This window comes from Musca autumnalis, unplaced genomic scaffold (genome assembly GCF_047663935.1).
Source record: "Musca autumnalis isolate F117 unplaced genomic scaffold, ASM4766393v1 scaffold_1, whole genome shotgun sequence".
In the NCBI taxonomy this organism is placed as follows: Eukaryota; Metazoa; Arthropoda; class Insecta; order Diptera; family Muscidae; genus Musca; species Musca autumnalis.
In genome coordinates, this window is record NW_027411644.1 from 90,059,823 (window position 1) to 90,087,230 (window position 27,408).

The window sequence follows — 27,408 nt, forward strand, 5'->3', positions numbered from 1 at the left end:
AAAACTTATGCAAAGAATGAGGGAAAAACTTTAATGCTTGGTTTACATTTACGAAATCCACTCGATTTCAACTGTCAATTCCATTGCTTAAATGTCAAATGAAATCCAATTGATTTCAGATGAGTTTTCATTTGACGTATACGCAAAGGAATTGACAGTTGAAATCGACTCGATTTCGTAAATGTACTATAATGCTTGATGTACATTTACAAAATCCACTCGATTTCAACTGTCAATTCCTTTGCGTATACGTCAAATGAAAACTCATCTGAAATCCATTGGATTTTATTTGACGTTTAAGCAATGGAATTCACAGTTCAAATCGAGTGGATTTCGTAAATGTAAACAAAGCATAATGCTTGATTTACGAAATCCGATTTTATACCCCGGTTACACTTAACCGAATTAACCCAGCGGGTTTGGTTTTCAAATGTCGATTCCATAGTGCAAACGTCAAATAAATCCTCATGAAATGGGTTAACCTGGCAAAAAACTCTAATGTAACCGTACTATTATAGTGCGTTTGTATATAACCGGATTTAATAAACCCACTGAGTTTCAAATATCAATTCCATACATCCTAGTAAAGAAGGTTAACCCGACACCGGCAAGAAGCTCTAATGCAAACAGCGTTTTACACCCTCAAGCAAAATTCAATTCAAAACTTCTTTGTTTAAATTTCAAATAAAATTTGGGTTGAATTTTTATTGCCAAATCCCGAATGGCTACAATTTAAGAATACATTGTTAAACAACAAAAAATATTTAAGCACTTTTTTACTATCTATTGTGGAACCTTAAAGTTTCGGTGAAAAAATACATACAATTTTTAATATTGTCATAAAGAAGAAAATTATTAATAAAATAATTTAAAATTGTTCATTTTCTATCTTGTCGATGCACAACATTTAAGTACAATCCGTGTATAGTTACGATATATTTTGCTATTCAATGCATCTTCATCTAAGGTTTGAGTCAAAAATTAGACAAATATAATAAAAAAAAACTATAACAATTATTGTTTTTCACTTAAAATGGATCAGTTAATAAATTATGGTTATGAAAAATAGAGAGACAAGTTAGAGTTTTTTAAATAAAAAGAGAGAGAGAGAGAGAGGCGAAGAGAAAGAAGAGACATTTAACTAGATAATAAAATATTGCAAATATTTGCATAACTGCGCAAATTTGTTGGGTTTTGATTGTGATGATTGACGTAGGTTTAGTCTAGTTCAGCTTCCAATCTTTTAACATAGCACTCACTCATCATTTTGATATGAAACATATACAGCATCGCCACCAATGCTTATCAAGCATTGGCCCTAAAATAAAGTTTTTTATCAATAAAAAAGATAAATAAATCAATCAATTCTTAAATGATTACCTGATTTTTATGCTGATTATCGAATAAAATTAACTCATTAATATAGTATGATACCATGGCATTGCCACCCAATGAAGCTATGTGGGCTCGTACTACAGCCAAAAGCTATAATTGAAAAAAAAAAACACAAAAATATTCAAAAAATAAAAAGAAATTAAACCGCATCTATTACCTCTGTTATAAAGCCATGCACAAAACCACTTATGCCACCATTCTCCCTTATAGAAGTACTTTCGCGTATAAAGAAGAAATTTAAATTTCCTAAATACTTTTCAATTTTTCCACCAGGTATAAAAGTCATGGGTGTAATATCCACACCATTACGTTCACATATGCGATTCTAGAAAAATAAACAAAAATCATAAAAAACACAAACAAAACACACAAACCCTTTGCTAACACTTACAAATCTCTGCTTAATTGATCCTGGAGCTGTTGTCAGTTGAATTGGTGAAGATTTGCGATTTTTAAATAGCTGGGCACCAAACATCGGTATACTATTTGTGGCCGGCGTTGGTGTCTCCACCATGTGATCCTCATCCAATGGGAATATATAATCTTCATCACATGTCGATTTTTTGTCCATTGTTTGATGTTGATGCTGCTCCGGCGGTACAATTGACATTGCATTTGCCGCATTATCCAATTGGCCATTTGATACTGTTTTACGTCGTGCTTTGGTCTTAGTGGGATCACCTAACCCTAATGCCATACCGGTTACTAAAATTTGAATATAATCCTAATGACACAAGATAAGGTACAATAGTTTTGCTATCCCAATTTATTAGTATGGATCTACTTACACTTTCAGGAAAATCCAATTTAAATCTTAAATCACAAATGGCACAAGGAATCATGGTACGCAATTTGAAATATATTGTCTGCAACAGTCTGAAAAAATAAAAACAACAAAAACGTAATTTTTGATATCAAAAATTTATCGATAACTACAACAACCTTATCGATAACAGTTTTTTTTATATCGAAATTTTTTCGATAACTACTTTTCTGTAACGAAGACTTGCGATTACGACCATTCTATAGCGAAAAGTTGTCGACAACGACTTCTGCACAGCGAATAGTTATCGATAACAACTTTTATATAGCAGAAAGTTGTCGGTAACAACTTTTTGTAACGAAAAGTTGTCGATAACAACTTTTATACAACGAAAAATAGTCGATAACAACTATTCTGTAGCGAAAACTTATCGATAAAAAGTTTTTATAGCGAAAAGTTGTCAATAACAACTATTCTATAACGAAAAGTTGCCGATAACTTTTCTATAGTGAAAAGTTGTCGATAAAAACTTTTCCATAACGAACTATTGTCGTAACATATTTTCTATGACGAAAATTTGTCGACAACAACTTTTTATCATGAAAATCTTTCGATAAAAACATTTTTGTTATGAAAATATGTCGACAACAACCTTTTTATAACGAAAAATAGTCGATAACAACTTTTCTATAACGAAAAATTGTCGATAACAACTTTCCTATAACGAAAAATTGTCGATAACTATTGTATGGCAAAAAGTTATCGATAAAAATTTTTTATAACGAAAAGTTGTCGATAAAAATTTTTTTATAACGAAAATTGCCGATAACTTTTCTATAGTGAAAATTTGCCGATAACTTTTCTATAGTGAAAAGTTGTCGATAAAAACTTTGCCATAACGAAAAGTAGTCGTAGTAGTATTCTTTTCGTGACATTTTTGTCATGAAAAGATATCGATAATAACAACTTTTCTATAACAAAAAATTGTCGGAAACAACTTTTCTATAACGAATGCTGGCGACTATAACATTTATATAACGAAAAATTGTCGATCACAAGTTTTCTATGGTGAAAAGTTGTCGATAAAAATTTTTCTATAGCGAATATTTTCGATTACAACATTTATATAACGAAAACCTAACGATCACAAGTTTTCTATAACGAAAAGATGTCGATAACAACTTTTCTATAGAGAAAAGTTGTCGATAACAACTTTTCTATAACGAAAAGTTGTCGATAAAAACATTCCTATAACGAAAAGTTGTCTATAACAACTTTTCTATAGCGAAAAGTTGTCTATAACAATTTTTCTATAGCGAAAAGTTGTCGATAACAACTTTTCTATAAAGAATAGTTGTCGATAACAACTTTTCTATAAAGAAAAGTTGTCGATAACAACTTTTCTATAACGAAAAGTTGTCGATATCATCTTTTCTATAACGAAAAGTTGTCCATAAAAACATTTCTATAACGAAAAATTGTCGATAACAAGTTTTCTATAACGAAAAGTTGTCGATAATAACTTTTCTATAACGAAAAGTTGTCGATAACAACTTTTCTATAACGAAAAGTTGTCGATAACAACTTTTCTATAACGAAAAGTTGGCGATAACAACTTTTCTATAACGAAAAGTTGGCGATAACAACTTTTCTATAACGAAAAGTTGGCGATAACAACTTTTCTATAGCGAAAAGTTGTCGATAACAACTTTTCTATAACGAAAAGTTGTCGATAACAACTTTTCTATAACGAAAAGTTGTCGATAACAACTTTTCTATAACGAAAAGCTGTCGATAACAACTTTTCTATAACGAAAAGCTGTCGATAACAACTTTTCTATAACGAAAAGTTGTCGATAACAACTTTTCTATAACGAAAAGATGTCGATAACAACTTTTCTATAAAGAAAATATTTCGATAAAAACATTTTTGTCATGAAAAGATTTCGATAACAACTTTTCTATAACGAAAAGTTGTCGATATCAACTTTTCTATAACGAAAAGTTGTCGAAAAAAAACTTTTCTATAATGAATGCTGGCGACTACAACATTTATATAACGAAAAGTTGGCGATAACAACTTTTCTATAACGAAAAGTTGGCGATAACAACTTTTCTATAGCGAAAAGTTGTCGATATCAACTTTTCTATAACGAAAAGTTGTCGATATCAACTTTTCTATAACGAAAAGTTGTCGAAAAAAAACTTTTCTATAATGAATGCTGGCGACTACAACATTTATATAACGAAAACTTGTCGATCACAAGTTTTCTATGGTGAAAAGTTGTCGATAAAAATTTTTCTATAGCGAATATTGTCGATTACAACATTTATATAACGAAAACTTGTCGATCACAACTTTTCTATAACGAAAAGTTGTCGACCACAACTTTTCTATAACGAAAAGTTGTCGACCACAACTTTTCTATAACGAAAAGTTGTCGACCACAACTTTTCTATAACGAAAAGTTGTCGACCACAACTTTTCTATATCGAAAAGTTGTCGACCACAACTTTTCTATAACGAAAAGTTGTCGATAAAAACTTTTCTATAACGAAAAGTTGTCGATAAAAACTTTTCTATAACGAAAAGCTGTCGATAACAACTTTTCTATAGCGAAAAGTTGTCGATAACAACTTTTCTATAACGAAAAGTTGTCGATAACAACATTTCTATAACGAAAAGTCGTCGATAACAACTTTTCTATAGCGAAAAGTTATCGATAACAGCTTTTCTATAACGAAAAGATGTCGATAACAACTTTTCTATAACGAAAAGTTGTCGATAACAACTTTTCTATAACGAAAAGTTGTCGATAACAACTTTTCTATAACGAAAAGTTGTCGATAACAACTTTTCTATAACGAAAAGTTGTCGATAACAACTTTTCTATAACGAAAAGTTGTCGATAACAACTTTTCTATAACGAAAGGTTGTCGAAAACATTTTTTCTATAGCGAATATTGTTGATTACAACATTTATATAGCGAAAAATTGTCGATAACAACTTTTCTATAGCGAAAAGTTGTCGATAACAATTTTGCAATAACGAAAAGCTGTCGATAAAAACTTTTCTATAACGAAAAGTTGTCCATAACAACTTTGCTATAGCGAAAATTTGGCGATAACAACTCTTCTATAACGAAAATTTGTCGATAACAACTTTTCTATAACGAAAAGTTGTCGATAACAACTTTTCTCTAACGAAAGTTGTCGATAATAAATTTTCATCTTTGTGTTTATTTCAGCTTTAGTCCATATTTTGTTGTATTCAAGTATTTGAATAACAACAAAATGTTTTATAGTGGATATGAAATTGATTAGTTGCGGTCGGAGGGTAGGGAATACTATAGTTTCAGTTGTCACCAAACAACTTCATCAGTTCCCTTTTCCGCCGACTCTGTATCGATAAACAGGTCAATAAGCCCATCCAGCAAATTAAACAAAATGAGAAATTTGCTATATGCTTGAATACAACAAAATATGGACTAAAGCTGAAATAAACACAAAGATGTAAAATTCTGCAGTCCAACAATAATAGGCATCAGCACGGCCTTGTCGATCAATGTGTAATGCAAAAACAACAACTTTCTCGTTGTTTTACCCCCGCTTATTGAAGCAACAATCCTATGTTCGTATTCTTTGCAAAGCAAAGACGACATAAAAACAGTGGTGGATATGAAATTCTTTAGTTCGACTCAAATTGTAGGGTAATCAGCTTTAGGGCCATATAGCAAATTTCTCATTTTGTTTAATTTGCTGGATGGGCTTATTGACCTGTTTATCGATACAGAGTCGGCGGAAAAGGGAACTGATGAAGTTGTTTGGTGACAACTGAAACTATAGTATTCCCTACCCTCCGCCCGCTACTAATCAATTTCATATCCACTGTAAAACATTTTGTTGTTATTCAAATACTTGAATACAACAAAATATGGACTAAAGCTGAAATAAACACAAACATGTAAAATTCTGCAGTCCAACAATAAAAAACGCCAACATAATAAATTTTCTATAAAGAAAAGTTGACGGTAACAATTTTTCTATAGCGAATAGTGTCGATTACAACATTTATATAACTTTTCTATAGCGAAAAGTTGTCGATAACAATTTTGCTATAACGAAAAGCTGTCGATAACAACTTTTCTATAACGAAATGTTGTCGATAACAACTTTTCTATAACGAATATTGTCGATTACAATATTTATACAACGACAAATTGTCGATAACAACTTTTCTATAACGAAAAAGTAGACGATAACAACTTTTCTATAACGAAAAGTAGTCGATAACAACTTTTCTATAACGAAAAGTTGTCGATAACAACTTTTCTATAACGAAAAGTTGTGGATAATAAATTTTCTATAAAGAAAAGTTGTAGACAACAATGTTTCTATAGTGACAACTTTTTTCTATAATGAAATGTTGTCTATAATATATATTCTATAACGAAAAGTTGTGGAAAACAGCTTTTCTTAAAAAAAGAGTTATCGATAACAATTCTTTTATAGCGAAAATTTGTCGATAAGTTATTGTAGTAAAAATATGTCTATAGCAAGTTATTTGTAGCGAAGAATATGTCTTACCTTTGAAAATGTTTTGGAAAACCACTAACACTCTGACCACCATCAGCTTTCGCTCTCCACACTTGTGTAAACATTTGTAAATTCTTTACCGCCTCCATATCCATCATCCCAGGCACTTTTTCAGTGCTGACAACGTGAAATCCTTCTGGTGGATGTTGTTCCATTAACAATGAAATAATCTCCAAGTCCTCAATATCATCAACTTCTAGAACACACGTATCTTTATTGCCACAATTTAAATCAATGTCCACACCTTCCTCATCCGATTCATCAGTATCGGAACTTTTATCTAACATTTCTTGATCCAATGGTTTCAATTGATAGATATCTTGATAACGTTCAAATGTCTCCTGCAGTTTCTTTTGCAATTCGTTTAACTTTTGTTTATCTGTCCATGAATTGCCGGCCACAATTTTCGGTACTTGTGGTACTGGCAGAGCTGAAATGAATAGTGCTGTACCTGTGGCCACAAGGGCCAACATACGTTCACCAATTGAAACTTGTACTCTTAAACCGAATATTGCGTTCATGCCCTTGGCCTTAAGCTTGTTGATGAGCACCCGATGTAATTCATATTCCAAGAATGGTAAACCATCGGATATTTCCTTGGCATTCGATTCGGAACGTAGATCCTTTTTGGCTCTTACAACTTGAGCTTGTAGGAAACAACCACGACCTGTCATGAGGAAAATGCCGTAAATGGTTAGAAATAATATGTTGTTGTTTGATTGGAGGGTGGTGTTACTAACCTGTAACTTGTATACAATCGGGTACCTCTAGGGTAGCCAATAATACATCGGGAACACGACCTTTACCACATATTGCACATTTTTTCATTTTTACACTAAACGGTATTGAGTTGGCATTGTAGGGAACATGACACACGGTGCATGATGTTTTGGGGGTTAACATACTTGAGGGAAAGCCAAACCTTTTACCCGCCGAACCATTTGAAATTGCCCCCGAATCTTTGCCAGACACCTCACTGCTGCCCATATTTCGTTCTTCCAGAGAGGCAGACATAGCACTGCCACCAGAAGGTTTCGTTATGTTGAAAATATCGCTTTGGGATATAGAACGATTATAGCCCATGTTGATAATAGCTGCGGTACCAGTTGCCGAAAGGACACAAACATCATCGCTGTCATATGAAAATTACAGTTCAAGGTTATAATTGTAAAAATTTGTTTTGGATCATAACTTACGAAATTGTTGTTGATTCCGAGTAGCCTAGTACCACATTACAACCCAATGATCGGGCATGTGAACGAATTTCCATTCGCAATTCCGTCCACCAAGAATCTCTTATTTCAGGTTCGTCGGGATTAGGTACCCGTTCTAGTAATTTGACTGATCGTGCCGCTACTGTGGCGCCAATATGCAATATCAAGCCAGGTGGATATTTTGTCATGGTTAAAAAGGGATACTCCAGCATATCCATACCCTCACCGGTTGCATTTTTACCCACAACAGTTTGGCCCAAACGCATCATAGCTGTTGCGGCCATTAGGCGGTCACTGGCCACACAAAATGAATTTCCTAAAGAGACAAGGTAGGAGAGGTTAAGGGTGCTTTGTTTCGGTTTTATTGTGGGAAAATAGACTAGCTGATTATTGACATGTGTTTGGTTTAAGAAAGAGTAAACAAGTTACAGCTAGCCCTAGATTATATTAGGGTAACCTTTTTTGTCCCATATTTTAAATATTAAAAGGATTGTTTGACAAGTGTGGTGTTTATGAAATGGATAAATGGATGCATTTAAGAAATGACACTACATTCGATAAGTCACAAAGATATTTTCCAGATCTATACATTTTCGTACAGTCGGTAAAATCTTTTGCTTTCGTTTACATCGAACAGGTTTTTATATAAATTAATCATGTAAGTGGTCTCTTCCTTTGAATATACATCTGTATGTCAATAAATGCAGAGAATTTCTCTGATTATTCTTAATTTCAGTTTTTTTCTAATTTTTATAACTTTATAGCGAATTTTCATCAAAATCTGCAAAATATCTTTATGGCAGTCATTATTTACATACAAAAAATTTATTTTGAGTCATGTTTTGAAATGATTTTCCAATAAAATTGTTGGTTAAATATGACAAAAAACAAAAAAAAGATAAGGAGTAGTTGGTAAGCATACATTACTTCACACCATTGCCCTCATGCTGTATAAGAGTAATAATTTTGAACTATTAAAAGTAGAATTTTATAATTATAGACAAAAAATATGTATAGAAATATATATTTCTGATATTAGATCTCGATGCTTCAATAGAGAAAAGTAAGCGATAACAACTACTATAACTTTTATTCAATAGAAAGAAAACATGTCATCGAAAACTTTTCTTTATATCAACAAAAATAACGAAAACTTTTCTCTATACAAAAGTTGTAATCGACAACTTTTCTTCATAGAAAAGCTGTTGTCTACAAATTTTTCTTTACAGAAAAGCTTTTATAGACATCCGTTCTCCAAAGTTATCGACTTGTTTCAATAGAAAAGTTATCTTAAATGTTTTCTCTGTATAAAAGTGACAAAGGATACCTGTTTTTAATTAAAAAATTCTATAGAGCAAATTGTTATCGACTCTATAGAAAAGGTGTTATCGATACCTCTTCTCTATGCCAATGTTATTATCGACAACCATTCTCAACTACACCTATTTTCTATAGAGATGTTTTTATCGATTAATTTTCCCCATAGTAGTATTGTTATCGATCAGGGTTTTTCACAGTAAGGTTGTTATCGATAAAAGTTCTCCATAGAAAAGTTGCTGCAAAAATAATTTATCGGCATTCTTTGTCTAAAGAAAGGCCGTTAACGACAACTATTCTCTATACGTTATAAAAAAGTTGTTATCGACAACTTTTCGTTAAGTGGAGTACACACGATCTGTTTTGACTGTCGCCTTTTCGGAAATATCGATAAATGTCAAACTGTCCAGCAACCACAAAATATTTTGTGGTTGCCTGATGACTGGCAAAAATTAGCGGCCACACTATCATTATAGAAAAGTTGCTATCGACAACTTTCTGTTATAGAAAAAATGCTATCGACAACAAAGTTGCCATCCACAACTTCTCAACATAGAAAAGTTTTTACGACAACTCTTTTTAATAGGAATGTTCTTATCGATAACTTTTCTCGATGGAAAGTTGTTATCGACAACTTCATTTGAATGAAAAAATTGTAATCGACGTCCTTTCTCAACTCTTGTCAATAACAACTTTTGACTGTACAAAAGTTTTTACTGACGACTCTTGTCAATAGAAAAGTTTTTATCGACAAGTTTTCTCAATAGAAAAGTTGTCATCGACAACTTTTGGTCATAGAAAAGTTGTCAACGACAACATTTCTTCATAGAATCGATATAGATAATTTTTCTCGATAGCAATGTTGTTATCGATAAATGTTCTACATATCAGTCTTATTATCTATAACTTTTCTACCTAGAAATCTTGTCATAGAAATATTTTTCTCAAGAGAAAAGTTGTTATCGACATTTCCCCATAGAAATTTGTCATCGATAATATTTATACATATTATAAAAAATTTTTCTCCAAGAATTGTTGTTATCGACAACTTTTCTGTCGTTGTTATCGATAACTTTTCTCCATAGAAAAGTTGTTATCGATAAATGTTCTCCATAGAAAATTTGTTATCGACAACCTATCTCCATAGAAAAGTTGTTTTCGACAACCATAGAAAAATGGTTATCGACAACTTTTCGTTATAGAAAAGTTAATATCGACAACTTGTCGTTATAGAAATGTTACAATCGAAAACTTTTCTCAATAGAAAAGTTATTATCGGCAACTCTTTTTAATAGGAACATTCTTATCGACAACTTTTCTTGATAGGAAAGTTGTTATCGACAACTTTTATTGAATAGAAAAATTGTAATCGACGTCCTTTCTCAACAGAAAAGGTCGACAACTCTAGTCAATAACAACTTTTGACTGTACAAAAGTTTTTACTGACGACTCTTGTCAATAGAAAAGTTGTCATCGAAATCTTTTTGTCATAGAAAAGTTGTCAACGACATTTCTTCATAGAATCGATATAGATAAATTTTCTCGATAAATTTTCTACATACCAGTCTTATTATCGATAACTTTTCTACCTAGAAATCTTGTCATAGAAATATTTTTCTCAACAGAAAGTTGTTATCGACATTTCTCCATAGAAATTTGTCATCGATATTTATGCATATCATGAAATGTTGTTATCGACAACTTTTTCCATAGAAAAGTTGTTATAGATAACTTTTCTCAATAGAAAAGTTGTTATCGATAAATTTTCTCCATAGAAAAGTTGTTATCGACAACCTATCTCCATAGAAAAGTTGTTTTCGACAACCTATCTCCATAGAAAAATGGTTATCGACTACTTTTCGTTATAGAAAAGTTGATATCGACAAATTGTCGTTATAGAAAGTTTTAATCGACAACTTTTCACAATAGAAAAGATGTTATCGACAACTCTTGTCAATAACAACTTGTGGCTGTACAAAAGTTTTTACTGACAACTCTTGACAATAGAAAAGGTTTTATCGACAAGTTTTCTCAATAGAACAACATATCTCCATAGAATCACTATCATTATATTTTCAACATATCAATGTTGTTATAGATACATTTTCTACATACCAGTATTATTATCAATAACTCTTTGTTATTGACAACATTTCTCCATAGAAAAGTAGTTATAGACAACTTTTCTCAATAGAAATGTTGTTATCGTCAACCTTTCTCCATAGAAAAATTGTCATCGGAAACGTTTGTCCATAGAAAAATGGATATCGACATCTTTTCTTTATAGAAAAGTGGTTATGGACATTTTTCCCATAGAAAATGTTTACTGACAAATCTTGTCAATAGAATAGTTGTTATCAACAAGTTTTTTCAATAGAAACGTTGACAAATTTCTCCATAGAATAGTTATCGACATTTCTTCATAGAAAAGTTGTTATCGACAACTATTCATTATAGAAAGGTTCTAATCGAAAACTTTTCGTTAAGGAAAAGTTGTTATCGATAACAGTTCCTCAAAAATAGTTGTTATCGAAAACATTTCTCTATAGAAAAGATGCTATTGACAACTTTTCCTTGCAAAAAAGTTGTTATCTACAATTTTTCGTTAACGAAAAGCTGTTATCGACAATTTTTCTGCATAGAAAAGCTGTTATCGACAAATTTTCTCCATAGAAAGTTGTTATCGATATCTTTTATCCATAGAACAGTTGTTATCGACGACTTTTCTGCATAGAAAAGCTGTTATCGACAAATTTTCTCCATAGAAAAGTTGTTATCGATATCTTTTATTCATAGAACAGTTGTTATCGACAACTTTTCTGCATAGAAAAGCTGTTATCGACAAATTTTCTCCATAGAAAAGTTGTTATCGATATCTTTTATCCATAGAACAGTTGTTATAGAAAACTTTTCTCTATAGAAAATTTGTAGCCGATAAATTTTCTACATAGCAATGTCATTATCGATGACTTTTCTCCCTTTATATATACATACTTAATTTAAGATCTAATACATTTATTATCGTTTTTTGTTTGTTATTCGTTCGTTGTGTATATGTTTTAAGGGGAAAATACAACAAATTATGGGTTACAACACTCAATTATTGTTTTTTTTTTTTTTTTTTTTTTTTTGGCATTCTGTATTACAACAGGTGTAGTAGGTATGTACGTTACAGAGAGACAAAGATAAAATAGTAGCAGTAGTAGTACATACACACACACATAATAAATTAACACCAAGAGTTGTGTTGTGTTTTTGTTTGAGAAAAAAATATAGGGCAAAAATTATATATAGAATAGAGAAAACACATCAGAACACTGATAGACTTCTAAACCTAACTTTACTTACTTTTACGTTGTACAACTTTTTTGAAGTTTCAAATATGGTGTCAGCGAGAGCATGGCAGAAGAATATACATATACAATAATGATAATAATAACAATAATGATATTGATGATAATAAAGAAAGAGAGAGAAAAACTATAAATTCCGCCCCAGTAGTTCCTTACTTTGATGGTTTTTGAATTTTTAATAACATTTTGGAATATACATCATGATGATTGAGAAATGAGGACGACTCCTTTAACATGATAAATATTTTGGAGTGTTTGTAAGTGTTTACAGTAGGGTATTAGCCCTTTTTATAATCTTAATTTTTTTCCACTTACAAACATTTCCAATTATGTTCTATATAATTATGTTCTATATATATTGATTGTTTGTATGGCTTGTGCTTACCTTTTGGGGTCACACTCAAATCCGAATCTGAGGAACGTCTACACATCTCTCCCACTTCCTTGGGTATTATGGTGGTGGCCGTTGATATGGTTGTGGCTGATGATAAACTATCTGATTGTGACTGTATGCTAGCTGGTGTGGCAACAACACCAGACCGAGTTGGACTGGGTGTTAGCTTACTTCGATTTGTGGCTACATTGGAAGGAATAGTGGTGATGGTGGCGTTTGTGTTGTTTGTGCTAAGCTTAGCGGCCGAAACTTCTTCATCGGCATTCATCATGATTGAGCCTGGCGATACATGTTGTTGACCCTTAGCGGTATGTGGACTGCTATTATTTGAATGATTACTACTGCCAGCAGCTATTTCACTTATGGATCTGTGCTGACAATGACGATTTGGAGTAGTGATTGTGGTGGCGGTGGTGTTGGTGATGGTGAATCCGGCATTATTTTGTTTATTGTTATTAGAAATGAATGGTACAAGCAATGAATTTTGGGCATTATTAGTATTACGATTTTGACTAGTAGAGGCAGCGGAATAAATATTGGCATTAAAAGGAAATCTTGAGAAATTGCAACTTTTATTCAAATCTTCAGGATCACTTGGGGTGTTTGAAAAACTAAATAGATTATTTGGACAGAGGTTGGGTAACGAATGGGGACTTGTTGCCGTGCGGCAACTACTGCATGGAGATGCTAAACTATCTGACTCTGATGGAGTGGGGGTAGATGGACATAGTTTAAGTACTGGTTGTCGAAATAAGTTATTGTTTGTATTTGCGGTATTGCCCTCCATTAGGATAATGGATGCTGGCCGACGACAATAGCTGCGTTTGTTGTTATTTTTGGCACATGCTGTAGTTGTTGTTATTGGAACATTTAAATTGCTAAGAGATTGTGAGTGCAAAATGGGATTAGAAGAGCTACTAAAGTTTTTGGTTAGATAAACTAAATCGTTTTGCGATAAACAACATCTATTTGGTGATGGAGTGGCAGTAGGTTCTTTGGCTACGAGATGGGTATCCAAGTGTAAGTCACTTGATTGCTGTAAAGAAGAGGATTTTCTAGATTTTAATGGAGTTTCTTGACAATTTTGAAAAGCAACAAGACAACCTCAGAAATTTTATTTAGCTTCTCCTCCTCATCTTCAATTGTATCAAGATTCTCCATTTTCTCATCATGATCTCCAGCAGTTTCTCCTCGTGAGTATTCTGGCAACATTGTCGATGGTTGTCTTTGGTTCAAAACAGATTCTGATTCCACATAAATTTCCGATTTATGTTTATTATGATGACGTGCCGACGATTCTGATGCCTTGTGTTTCATGGCTGAATCATCACTGACCGAACGTACAATGGGGTGTATGGTTTTTTGAAGACCTTTTGCTTTTTTATGCTCCTCCTTATCCTTTTGTTCCACATCACTATTGCTAATCCAACGATGTGAAGCGGATTTACGTACATCCAACATAGAATTGGACTCTGAACGTATTTTGAGGCCTTTGCCGGGAAAATAAATGATCCCACTTAGAGAACGGGAACCACTTGAAGAAGAATTTTCATCAATTTTACGCATTAGGGTGGCACATTTATCATTAAAGATGTTGCGCGAGGAACTGGTTAAAATTCGCATTTTATGGGTAAACTTTTTCAATGGCCTATCGCCGCGACCCTCCTCCTGCCTGATGAGGTTTAACATTAAATTCGAACTAAGTTCACTATCCGAATCAGAGCCATCATCCCTGCCGCCACTCGTCGTCATGTTAAGGTGATCGAAGTTTAATTTATTCAAAGATTGGGTGGAATAGGATGTATGGGGCCGTAGTTGTCTAGTAAAGTTACCACCTCTAAGAAATTCTAAATATTTGAGGGTGCGTCTAACGGCGGTAAATAAGCAAAACATTTTTAATAGAAAACACACAACAACAACGACAGCAGTTAGATTGAATGAGGTGGGGTGTTTGTTTTAGCACGACGTTCAATTTGTATTTACAAAACAATTTATGTAAAATTAGTGGGTTATTTAACGATTTGAACGATTGATTGATCAAAAAAGACAAATGGAAAGAAGACAGATTAGAACTTGTTTCAATATTAGGAAAATCTAAATCTTTCTAAAAAGCTTAAGTCTTAAAAAGGGGAAATTTTGTACACAAAAAATGTTGCAATTTTTACTTGTAAGCATATGGGTCTTTCCATACATAATACAATACACTTTAGAACTGCTCCAATAAAGGGACTGCAACTGTTGTACCGCTACCAGTGGTGAAAATTTCAAAACAGTTCAAGAGGATATTTTATGGCAGACTTAAGACCATCATTTCAACGATATTATAAAGACATTCATCTGCATAATGTTCATGCCATGGAATCACCCATATGTCTACTTTAAATATAGTATAACACAAATGCCAATTGAGAAGCAAAACGATCACCAGCAAATAATACTCACTCTTCGATTAATGCACTATCTGCAGAGGTTGGTTGATTAGTGGTGTCCTTTATCAAGGTTACAGCAGTGCCAACACCACGGGCAACAACACCAACATCACCTTCTAAGTCAAAACATTGGGTATAACCGATGACAGCATTGGCGCCCATATTTATGGCCTTAAGGCCCATTTTCCGTTGGACCTAACACAAAAAACACATAAAATTAATGACTTATATGAAAAATTAATAGAGATCGCACTTACCTGTCCGGAAAGTTTTAAAAACACCACTTGACGGGCCTCATTGGATGCTCGGGGAGTACGAATTTTATCAATCCATTGATATTCCGGATCATCATTTACCACCAACTCTTCAACAAAGCCGTGAATAACTTGGGCCCTATAGCCAGTGGGTATGCAGGGAGCTATTTTTCACATTACAAGAATATTTTTAGACCCCATTAATTAAAATCTTATCAAAAAAATACTTACAATGGAAAAATGGTATGCCACAAGAACTTTGACGAAATTTATTCACATCCGAAAATAAATCAACCTTTACAATAACATGTACCTCTCCTCTAATACCGTGCATTGTATCAAACACGGGTATCCAACCCGATAATACAGTACCCTTGCCATGAGTCTGACCCGATGTTTCCAAACACAGTGGGTTCAAGCTGATATTCACCTTACCAATGGCATCATTGGCTGAATAGGTATCATAGTCCATAAGACGGATTTGTAATATTTCATCTTGCAGTTCAGCATCGTCCACTTCGAAACGAAACCTGCAACAGAAGTAAACAAAGGGGGAGGGAGGTAAGAAGCACTCTTCGATTATAAAATTACGTTTTCTTTTTTTAGTGCCGTATAAATCTATGCTGCCCTACTGTCCACTATATGTAGATAGCCAAAGTTTTGTTTATCAGTCTTTGGTCAGATAAGAAGACTTGATTGACTTCGCTACTTACCAATCAGAATTGAAATTAGGATTTAAACTTTTCCGACACACGTCCGTTTTATGTGTCACATTTCCCAATTTTATTTCTACATACGCGTCAGTGGTGTCCGAAGATTTGTCCATAACAGGAAGATTCCTGCCAGCTTTGATTTTTACGGCAACTTTTCCAGGCATTTCAATTTCATGGACAAACTTCTTTAAATTGGTCGGTCTCGTTCAGGAACAAAATAGTTCAATGAATCTATTCCACAAAAGGAACTTTAGAAATATTATCATCCCTTGTTAATTTCTTCTGCACATCTAGCTCCACTATTCACATATGAAACCAAAGTCGGTCCACACTCGTGAATTTCTTTAAAAATTTCACGAAATTATGCGTTTCTATAGCTTTGTTCCTTTAGTCGAGGTCTACACTAGAGTGATTGGCTTAACTCTAGTTTAGTAAAAACTCTCCGATTTTTTTGAAATTTTTACCAGAGGTAGATATTGTTGCGCTGATTACGGAAATGTATAATTTTCTTGGGGGACGGACCCGGTTACCCGGTTATTGGACCCGAAAGTTCGGGTACAAAACCCGGGTTGGACCCGGCTCTACTGAACCGATTGCTACAAAATCATTGGAAAGCTTATGGAAATACCTATCCAACAAGTGGTCATATGAAGGGGTTATTTCCAGATAGTCAGGTGATATAACCCAAAAACTGATTTTTGGACCCGGATTTTTCCATAAAACCCTCAAAAAGTCGAAAATGGGCCAATTATGGGTGCCCGCTTAATGTATGTCAGATTATAGCTCCCACTTTAACCTTTCCAAAATGGTGCTATATGTTGTGATACCTTCTCTGGATCCAGAGATATGGCTCTTAGAATCTCGAAAACCCGGTTTCTCCAAGTGGCTATTTATAGAAAAAAATTATAATTTAAAAATACATTTTGTTCCCGTTCTCGAGATTTGCACCTGTCCATAGGAGAAAGTCTTAAATCCCCGGCCGAAGGCCGGCTATGTAAAGAAACATTTATAATTTAAAAGAAAAATGTGTTCCCGTTCCCTAGATTTGCACCTGTCCATAGGAGAAAGTCTTAAATCCCCGGCCGAAGGCCGGCTACTTAAAGAAAAATTTATAATTTAAAAGAAAATTTTTTTCCCGTTCCCGAGATTTGCGCCTGTCCATAGGAGAAAGTCTTAAATCCCCGGCCGAAGGCCGGCTATTTGAAGAAAATTATAATTTAAAAAAAATTTTATTCAATTTAGAAATTTACATATTGTTACGGAATTAGATTTAACTAATCTCCGTGTAGACGTTGTTTTATTCCCCAGTGCGATTTGTACCAAATAAAACAGGGTTCGTTTTAGATTACGTTTCTACAATGCTTTATTTACTTTATTACACTTCTTCGTAACCGACTTTAATTACTAAGCACGCAGCTTGTCTCTAGTTAGCACGCAGCTATTCTTTTACCGATCTGCTCAGTTCAACGCTTAAAACACAACTCAACTCGTCATTGCCAGTTCCCCTGTATTTATACCCCAAAATCTCCCTGTTCTAGAGTCCTCTAGAACACATATGGCAACACCTCGAATCTGTGCAGCGAACACACAGACGCACATTCGCACTAAGCGAACAACCATACTCACATACATACATGGGGGGAATACAATTGGACGACAAGCACAGTAATGACGTAACTACAACAACAAACAAATGCAAGAAATAAAGAAGTGACAAACTAAACAATAATTACATGACTATGGCAAAACAAAATAAAAGCACATTAATGAAAGGTAAAGTAACATCTAGAATAATGAAGAGAGTTCTACATGGTAGTTGTTGTTGCTTAAATAAAGTAACTGCGTAATAAAACTTTACGTTACAATTCAAATTCAAAATTAAACTAAACTAACTTAACCCTATCAGTTACATTCGTAACAATATAATGTAAAGAAACGAGCCCTACAGAACCGAGTTCTGAAGATTCTAAGGGCCATATCTCTGGATACAGAGAAGGTATTACAACATATAGCACCAATATAATGTAAAGAAGCGAGCCCTACAGAACCGAGTTCTGAAGATTCTAAGGGCCATATATCTGGATACAGAGAAGGTATTACAACATATAGCACCATTTTGGAAAGGTTAAAGTGCGAGCTATAATCTGACATACATTAATCGGGCTCCCATAATGGACCCATTTTCGACTTTTTGAGGGTTTTATGGAAAAATCCGGGTCCAAAAATTAGTTTTTGGGTTATATCACCTGACCACCTGAAAATAAACCCATATGACCACATGTTGGATAGGTATTTCCATAAGCTTTCCAATGATACCAATTTTGTAGCAATCGGTTCAGTAGAGCCGGGTCCAACCCGGGTTTTGTAATCGGAATTTCGGATCCAATAACCGGGTAACCGGGTCCGTCCCCCAAGGAAATTATACATTTCCGTGATCAGCGCAACAATATCTACCTCTGGAAAAAATTTCAAAAAAATCGGAGAGTTTTTACTAAACTAGAGTTGTTCCATATGAGACCAGGGAACAACTCTAGTCGATCATCGATAACAATTATCGTTGAGTGGCGTTGCCAGTTGTCAAAATTTATCCACGTATGGCAACTCTCAACTGAAGTTGCGAATCTCAGTTGACGAAGCGGCTGTTTTTCAGCAACCACCAATTTTCAGTTGCAGTGAACATTTTCGAAGAAACAAGAAGTAAAATAGATGGAAAAATAAACATTTTGTTAACAATTATTGATTCTTTGCATCATTAATTAATTTTGTGTATCAATATGGTAAAAATAACGACAAAGCAGCAGTTCGAAATATTAATTGATAAACTGAGTGAAAATCCAAACTTAGCCCGAGGAGTTCGGGAGTTTTGGTGAAACCAAAACCACAGCGGATGAAGCGTGGAGGTCCATTTCGGACAGTTTAAACAGCCATGAACCTCCAACACGAACACCTGAAGAGTGACAGAGTCTGGATTCACTTTAAAGCAAAGTTGAAAAAGAAAATGCCTCAAAATAAAATAAACTTCAACGACACTGGTGGTGGTCCATCACAATAAGTGAATTTATCGCCTTTGGAGCGGACAGCAGCAAATCTTTTGCAAATGAATTTGGTGACAAATACAGATCTTTCCACATGATCACCAGCTTACAGTGCAGATGGCAATTCCAATGGATTCGACTTGTCCCTCAAATTTCTTCTAATAGATGCAATGTCCTGTACATTTTCTTCATCATCAAAAAATAATTCCACCGAATTTATCATTTTTTGGGACAGCAAAAAAAACTTGACGATCCGAAGATTCAATGGGCAGGTTATATTCCAATCTTGGGTTGTTTTCCAAATTTGCTTGAAAACTCAGCCAATATATTAAAATATTGTCCAGAATACACAAAAGAGTTATCCAAAGCGCAATTATTTTTAAAATGTTTTTTTTTTGCGATTAGAGGTCACAAGTTTGAAAAAACACTGATCGATAACATGTTTATCGACCACCCAGTTGAGTTGACATTCATGGTACAACATTTCGTCTCAGTCGCGCAGACAACTGACAACGCAACTCAAGTTAAGTGGCAATACAAGATAGACCCATAAATTGTATGCTTTTTATGCCCGTAATTTCTAGCCCTAGGTAACCGGGTAGGTAGCTACCTATTAGTTATCTTTACCTACGAGTTTGGTAATTTCTACGTGCCATTTACCGAGGCGTGTAAATTTTGATAACATGTGGTAACATTGGTGATTTTCATTCATGATTTCGTAAAAACATTGCCACATATAAGTGTTTTACAATTTTTAACATATTGGCGGCAACGATCAACCAGGCAAAATCCTTGGTGTAAGTAACACGGCCGTTTTCGACCCAGTAACGTTACCTATTGGTTGAAATTATGAAATTTTTCTTACACGGGGGATATCTATGAACTCATAGATAACTACGCGTAGAAATTACGGGCATTAAAGTAAAGGAACACTTTGCAGGTTAAAAATGGTAAGATATGGTAACCTCAGGCACGTAAAGGAACAGAGCTATTAAAAATACTTCATGAAATTATCCGTTTCTAGATCGAGTTCCATAGTAGAGCAAAATCATATAATGGCTGTAGTTGGGAATCCGATCTAAGAACGCCTAATTTCATGCAATTTTTTAATGAAATTCACTTTAGTGTGGACCGGGACTTACATTAAAGTTTCTTAAAGTTTTACCACTTTTACCATTTTAAACTCGGAAATCGTTCCTTACTCTTATGTTACACGCTAAAACATTCATACGAAACTTTCCCATTATTTTGGCGTTCTTAGGTCGAGTTCCCCATTACAGTAATTTCATAAAATTACTTTTGTATGGAACTCGATCTATGAACGCCAAAATAATGGGAAAGTTTCGTATGAAAGTTTTAGCGTGTAACATAAGAGTTAACTCCAAAAAGTACCCAGTGGGAAAATGGAAGCAATGGTAAATGAGAAGATAATGCAGAAACACTATGGTTTATTGATTCCAGAATACATTATTGTTAACACGAACCATGTCCTAGGAAAATAATACATTCATTTCTTGTGTCCAGAAGAAAAGAATGTGTAATCTACGAATTGTCTGTGTACTGATTCCATTACCTTTGGATTCGGGAATATAGTGGGTAATCAATGTGAATTTTTTTGATCATTTGCATTCCTTTCTCGATTACAAAGGTAATACATTCCCCATTTTCCCACTGGGTAGTACAACTTGAAGCAAAATTTAAGAGAGAGCATGTCAAAATGGCTTTCTCTTTTACTACTTTCTGCTCGACAAATTTCGTGGTGTAAAAAGTGGAAAATCTGTCAAATTGCTGATTTGACATTTATTTGACAATTAAGACAAAAGAAGAATAAAACAGCGCGCATTGTAAAAGCAAAATAAATAAAATTGAATAAGTATTACATAATAATGAAAAAATTAAACCAATGAAATAAAAAAACCAGTGACATTTATTTTGTTATTTTTTTAAGTAGCCATGATTATTTTTTAATGCGTCGCTGGAAGATCTACTAATTTTACGTTCCTTTACCTTTGTGCAAAACTGTTTACGTGAGAGCAATTTTGGCAGTTTTTTCTTTGCATGGTAAAATAATATAAGGTAACATCATTAAAAAAAAATCGTAGATACATCTCCGGACTTATAGACATGCTCAATTACAGGCTAATTGAATGTATCCAGCCCTGCACGACAGGAAAAACAAAAACAGCTTTTGTTTATTTTTTGAAGTGAATAATATCATGGCCCAATTACAGGTAAAAAACGAAAAAATCCCATTTTCAGCGCCTAAATCAAAATGGGATTTGGGACAACATTCCAATTTTATCAATATATGAGCCCGAGCACAAATCACATATTTTTCCAAAATGGATGCTATGTAACTATCCAAAACTGATTTAAACACCTCCCAGATCCCCAGATTTGAATCCTACAGAAAATTTATTGAATTTTTTTGGAGACAAATATAAAAAATCGTATCATCTAAAGTATAGGAACCCTGAAATATGCTTTGCAAGAAGAATGGGGAAATATTCCGATATCTTGCCCTGAAAACTTAGTTAAATCTTTGCCAAAAAGACCAACAGCTGTAAAGGATAACCAAGGGCTGAAACCCCAACAAATCCTTTTTGTTTCATGAAACTATTAGAGTGCATACCTTGCACTGTGAGGTAGAAATCGATGTTGTTTAACCATTTTTATTTTTTTTATCTAAACTTACCTGAATTTTGTTATTTTATTTTATAATATTTAAGTTAAGACACTAATGTAACAATATAAAAAAGAAAGAAATCGCTATCATTAATTAACTCTTAGAAATCGCAGTTTTAATGAAAGAAAGTGAAGTGGATGCTTTTGACTGTGATTCACTGTAATTCTTCTATACCCAACGAAGATGAAGCGTCTGTATTAGAATACCACCCAGATTCAAGCTTCCAAGACAAAAGTGCAAACACAAGTTCCTTTGTAGAAGTTATTCCTGATCCACTAAATATTCAACCACTATGTGTCCCATCGTCAAACCAAAAATCGAAGAAACACTTTTGCGTAGAGCTGGCAAACTATCGATATTCGCAACATTTGATAGTTTCGATATTTCCATTTCAAAATATCGATAGTATCGATACTATCGCCCTTTCGTATCAACACACAGTGGAAAGAGTGACACAAATATTTGTAGATCTTAAATTTCCAGCATTGGTTCCTGTAGTGGGATTCTCTAACGCGTTTTTTGATTACCGACAAAAATCGGTAAAATTAAAAAATGAATGAAAAGTATGAATAAAAGTTGGCAACACAGTTGTTATCGGTAGGACTTAGCGACAATTTTGTTTTGGTTGCTAACTTACCGACAAATTTCCTTAATTATCGAAATTGCAAGCATTTTAATTTGACCGATTTTTGTCGGTAACCAAAAATGCGTTAGGGAATCCCACTACTGGTGAAGAAAACCCATTAAAACCGCAAAAGTCAACTTTGAAGATCCGATTTTGGTTATAGTTCCAATATAAAGGTTCCGCATGGTATAGGGTATTTTTAGCTGTTTAGACACATTTGCACTTTCTAAAAATATGTCTGTTCCAGAAATTCAAGAATCTATTAATTTTTACTATTTTTCAAATTATAAAGAACAAAAATTTTATCGTAGTATAAATTAGCCATTCCTCGTCTGCTCTACTACTTTGAAAAAAAAAATCTGAATGATTGCTAAGTCTGGAGTTTACCCCATTGGCTTAACTTCATCACTTTCCTCTTTGCAGAGAAAAATGTTTACAAAACGCACTGACAGCTTGCAAAATTTACTGATCGCTACCAATATCATGATTTCATCCCGGCGAAGGGAATTATCAATTGGCTTTTCAGTTTTTGAAATGATGATTTTTTAGTGAAAACCTGAACTCTTTAAGCATCGAGTATTCTCATGTTAATGAGAATGATGCTCACTTTTCGGCTTTCCCAAAAAAACACCAGAACAAAATATTTGCAAGCTGACAGCACGATTCAACTAAGAAATCATCGATTTCTGTTAAGTTGAAATAACATCAACACAGTTACCTGTGAGTATGTCGTTGGAATTTTATTTACAAAATTTCGTTTTGCGCGTGCCTTCGCTGTTTTTTGTTTGTTTTGTTTTAGTTGAAGATTCAATCATATGATTGCTAAGTCTGGAGTTTCCCCCATTGGCTTAACTTCATCACTTTCCTCTTTGCAGAGAAAAATGTTTACAAAACGCACTGACAGCTTGCAAAATTTACTGATCGCTACCAATATCATGATTTCATCCCGGCGAAGGGAGAAACTCCAGACTTAGCAATCATATGATTGAATCTTCAACTAAAACAAAACAAACAAAAAACAGCGAAGGCACGCGCAAAACGGAATTTTGTAAATAAAATTCCAACGACATACTCACAGGTAACTGTGTTGATGTTATTTCAACTTAACAGAAATCGATGATTTCTTAGTTGAATCGTGCTGTCAGCTTGCAAATATTTTGTTCTGGTGTTTTTTTGGGAAAGCCGAAAAGTGAGCATCATTCTCATTAACATGAGAATACTCGATGCTTAAAGAGTTCAGGTTTTCACTAAAAAATCATCATTTCAAAAACTGAAAAGCCAATTGATAATTCCCTTCGCCGGGATGAAATCATGATATTGGTAGCGATCAGTAAATTTTGCAAGCTGTCAGTGCGTTTTGTAAACATTTTTCTCTGCAAAGAGGAAAGTGATGAAGTTAAGCCAATGGGGGAAACTCCAGACTTCGCAATCATATGATTGAATCTTCAACTAAAACAAAACAAACAAAAAAAATCTGAATCTCAAAACACTAGCTTTGTTCCCGTACTTTTTAATAGTAAAACTTGTAAATGAGAGAAGGAGAGAAAAATTTTTGTCACACAAAAGTTTTTTCAAAAAGTTCGGGAACGCAAAAATGGAAAAAACGTCAAAAAAGCTCGAACAAATGTCAAAGTCGGCGTACCAGCCAATCAGACACCGGCATCCATGTTACTATTTTTTACACGCTCAAATTTGTCGAGTAAAACGTTTTTAAAGAGAGCGTCATTCAGCGCCATTTTTGTTTAAAGAGAACATTTTACAACTTTTTTGTGTACGGGAACGGGTTTTCGGGTAAAATGTGTAAAAGTCGTAAAAATTTTAAAAACTGTTTAGTTCTGGAACAAAGCTTCTGATATGCATTCTGATGTTGTCTTATAGCATGTTTATATTATATTATTGTATACTAACATTTTGGTTTACATCATGGATACTCCATGAATTCTAATTAAATACCATGGCGGAATGATAAATACCCAAAAATACCTTGGAAATTTAGACAATTCAGTTTTGTCCGATAATATCGATTGAAAAAACTATCAATCGATAGTGACATTCGAAATAAAGTATCGATATTATCGATAGTACCATCGATTGTTTGCCAGCTCTACTTTTGCGTGTTTTGTAAGACTTTGCAATGCAAGTTTCCTCGTCATTTTTTTTTAAAACACGGAAATGAGAAGCAGCTTAAACAAGCAATGGCGCTTCCAAAACAGACCAGGGGACGCTTGAAAATAATCGAAGAAATTAGGAAACAGGGAGATTTCCTGCATAACACGTCTAGTGATAAAAACCAAGGATTTTGAATAGTAAGCAAACGTCAACGACAATATGCAAATCGAAATGCTGATGATTACGTATGCTGTGCGAAATGTAAAGGATCTTATGTAAGATTTGCCTCACGTGCACATTCTCGTAAAAATTCAAGATCAAATTATATTGAAGGGAGAAAAGTGACTCAATACGTTCATCACGTTGCAAGTCCTGAAATGAAAACAAAAATATTTCCTGTGCTACGAAACGATGAAATTACAAAATCTATTCTAATTATACCCTATGGAAACAGATTGTCGGAAAAGATTTGCCAAGATCATCATCATGATCAAATAAGATCACATATGCGCCTTTTGGGCAGATTTAAGATTGAGCTTCAAAAATTAGCGCCGGAAGTATCTGAGCTGAAAGACATGTATAAACCATTTTTGTTCGACAACGCGATGATTGCCTTACGAAAAACAGCGAAGTGGGAGTTTGGTAAGGGCTTCGCCACACCAGCGGTTGCAACAACTTTGACAATTAATTTTGTCTCCCTTTGGGTCGAAGAAACGCCAACACAAGTGAAAAAAAGCGTATAGATTTGCCAAGCAAAAACAACATTAACAAATTATATGATTATTTGAAACTTCAAATTATGTATTCAGTATCGAAATTAACAGAAAATTTTACAATTGAAGTCTGGAAAGATCTCGTCGAAGCAACAGTTATAAGCATTCAAGTATTCAATAGAAGAAGGCCTGGCGAAATTGAAAGACTTACAGTCGAAGATTTTCAAAAAAAAAAAAATAAAGAATAACAGTCTACAAGCTGTTCTGCTAAAAAATATACCTCAACAATCACTTAAGTTTGCAAAACAATATGTTAGAATAACTCTTCGAGGAAAATTAGGCAGAACCGTGAGCGTTCTCCTTGATCCGTTATGAATTAAGGTAATTGATTTAATTTTAAAATTCCGAGAAATTGGCCATTGAGGCTTTGTATCATATATGAATTTTGAAATAAATAAAGAGCAGGCATTAAAACATCTCTATATATTCACTCCACCTGGAAAATACGGCTCAGGCAAAAAGTATTATCGAGCTTGCACTTTATTAAGAAAATTCTCATCCGCGTGTGGCGCTTCGATACCTGTTAATATAACAGCCACAAAATTAAGGAAACACATCGCAACATATATACATCGTTGTTGAATGTACAAGAATCAACGGTAGAAAGATTGGCAAACTTTTTGGGCCACCATAAAGATATTCATAAAGCTATATACAGAGTTCCGGTACCTATAGCCGAAATCACAGATGTTTCCAAACTTTTGATTTCAGCTGCAGGCTACGGTGATGAAAACAATAAAGAAATAAGAACATCGATTGATAATACTCTTTCCGATATTGAAACAAACGTAGTAAGGAGTATTTCAGCTGTTAATATGGACAATCAAGGTTTGAGTAATAGCGTTGAAGAATCAGAAATCAATATTCAGCCAAATTCGGTAAATCAGGGGAAGGGTAGTAGTAAGTAATCACGTTAAAAACTCCACAAATATAATAATTAGATATTATTTAATTAGTAATTAAATAGTAAATAGATAATAAGCAAATGATTTTACATATTCTAGTTTCACCTTTCGGAAAAACGAAACGCTGTAGATGGACGGAAGAAGAAGTGGATATTATTACATCACATTTTGGAGACTTAAAGAGCTTAAACAAGCTACCGTCACTCAAACAATGCTCAAACGTAATAGAAAAGAATGCGATACTCAAAAACAGGAAACCTTCCACCCTAAAACATGGATCGACAACCAAAGGAGAAAATCATCTGCAGGAAGTAATCGCAGAATTTATTTCTTTATCAATTTATTATCATTAGTGTATTTTCTAATCAGTGACAGTATTTCATTCTTAAGTTTAAAAACATACAGTGAATCACAGTCAAGAGTATCCACTTCACTTTCTTTCATTAAAACTGTGATTGCTAAGAATTGGTTAATTATAGCGATTTCATTCCTTTATATTTTTACATTAGTGTCTTAACTTAAATATAATAAAATAAAATTAACGAAAACAAGTAAGAACAGACTATAGTCGGACGGGGCCGACCATGTGATACCCTATACCACTATCCCTGTGCACTAGCTTTCCGGGCTAGCTGTTATAAGATGTGCATTAGAAATTTTACCAATTTTCACACAAAAGTTTTGATCAATTTAACCCGCTAAATATTATCCGATCATACCGTTGACTTGCACGCTACTTCTTCATCTCAAACCAAAACTACGTTTAAAATTTCGCGCCGATCGGACTATTATTGCGACCTACAGAGCGGCTACAAAATCGAGCAAAAATTTTGTTTTTGGTCCATT

At 33.8% G+C, this 27,408-nt stretch overlaps 1 protein-coding gene across 3 annotated transcripts; it reads right to left on the reverse strand.

Moving 5' to 3' along the window:
* Positions 1 to 668: 668 nt before the first annotated feature.
* Positions 669 to 22,462, reverse strand: LOC141402871 (C2 domain-containing protein 5). 3 transcript variants are annotated; one of them, XM_073984981.1, is made up of 15 exons: positions 22,325 to 22,462; positions 22,160 to 22,201; positions 16,430 to 16,728; positions 15,948 to 16,246; positions 15,720 to 15,880; positions 15,476 to 15,657; positions 13,025 to 13,401; positions 7,952 to 8,285; positions 7,496 to 7,887; positions 6,747 to 7,422; positions 2,184 to 2,271; positions 1,787 to 2,119; positions 1,553 to 1,720; positions 1,381 to 1,485; positions 669 to 1,318 (listed from the first exon to the last, which is right to left on the reverse strand). In XM_073984981.1, the coding sequence occupies exons 3-15, from the start codon at positions 16,591 to 16,593 to the stop codon at positions 1,256 to 1,258; spliced, it is 3,342 nt and encodes a 1,113-aa protein (XP_073841082.1). In that variant the 5' UTR covers positions 16,594 to 16,728; positions 22,160 to 22,201; positions 22,325 to 22,462; the 3' UTR covers positions 669 to 1,255. The 3 variants fall into 3 exon arrangements, with proteins under 3 accessions (XP_073841082.1, XP_073841061.1, XP_073841071.1); XM_073984960.1 differs by lacking the exons at positions 22,160 to 22,201; positions 22,325 to 22,462 and adding an exon at positions 14,138 to 14,900 and having other exon boundaries at positions 13,025 to 14,069; positions 16,430 to 16,819; XM_073984970.1 differs by lacking the exons at positions 22,160 to 22,201; positions 22,325 to 22,462 and having other exon boundaries at positions 16,430 to 16,822.
* Positions 22,463 to 27,408: the final 4,946 nt, after the last annotated feature.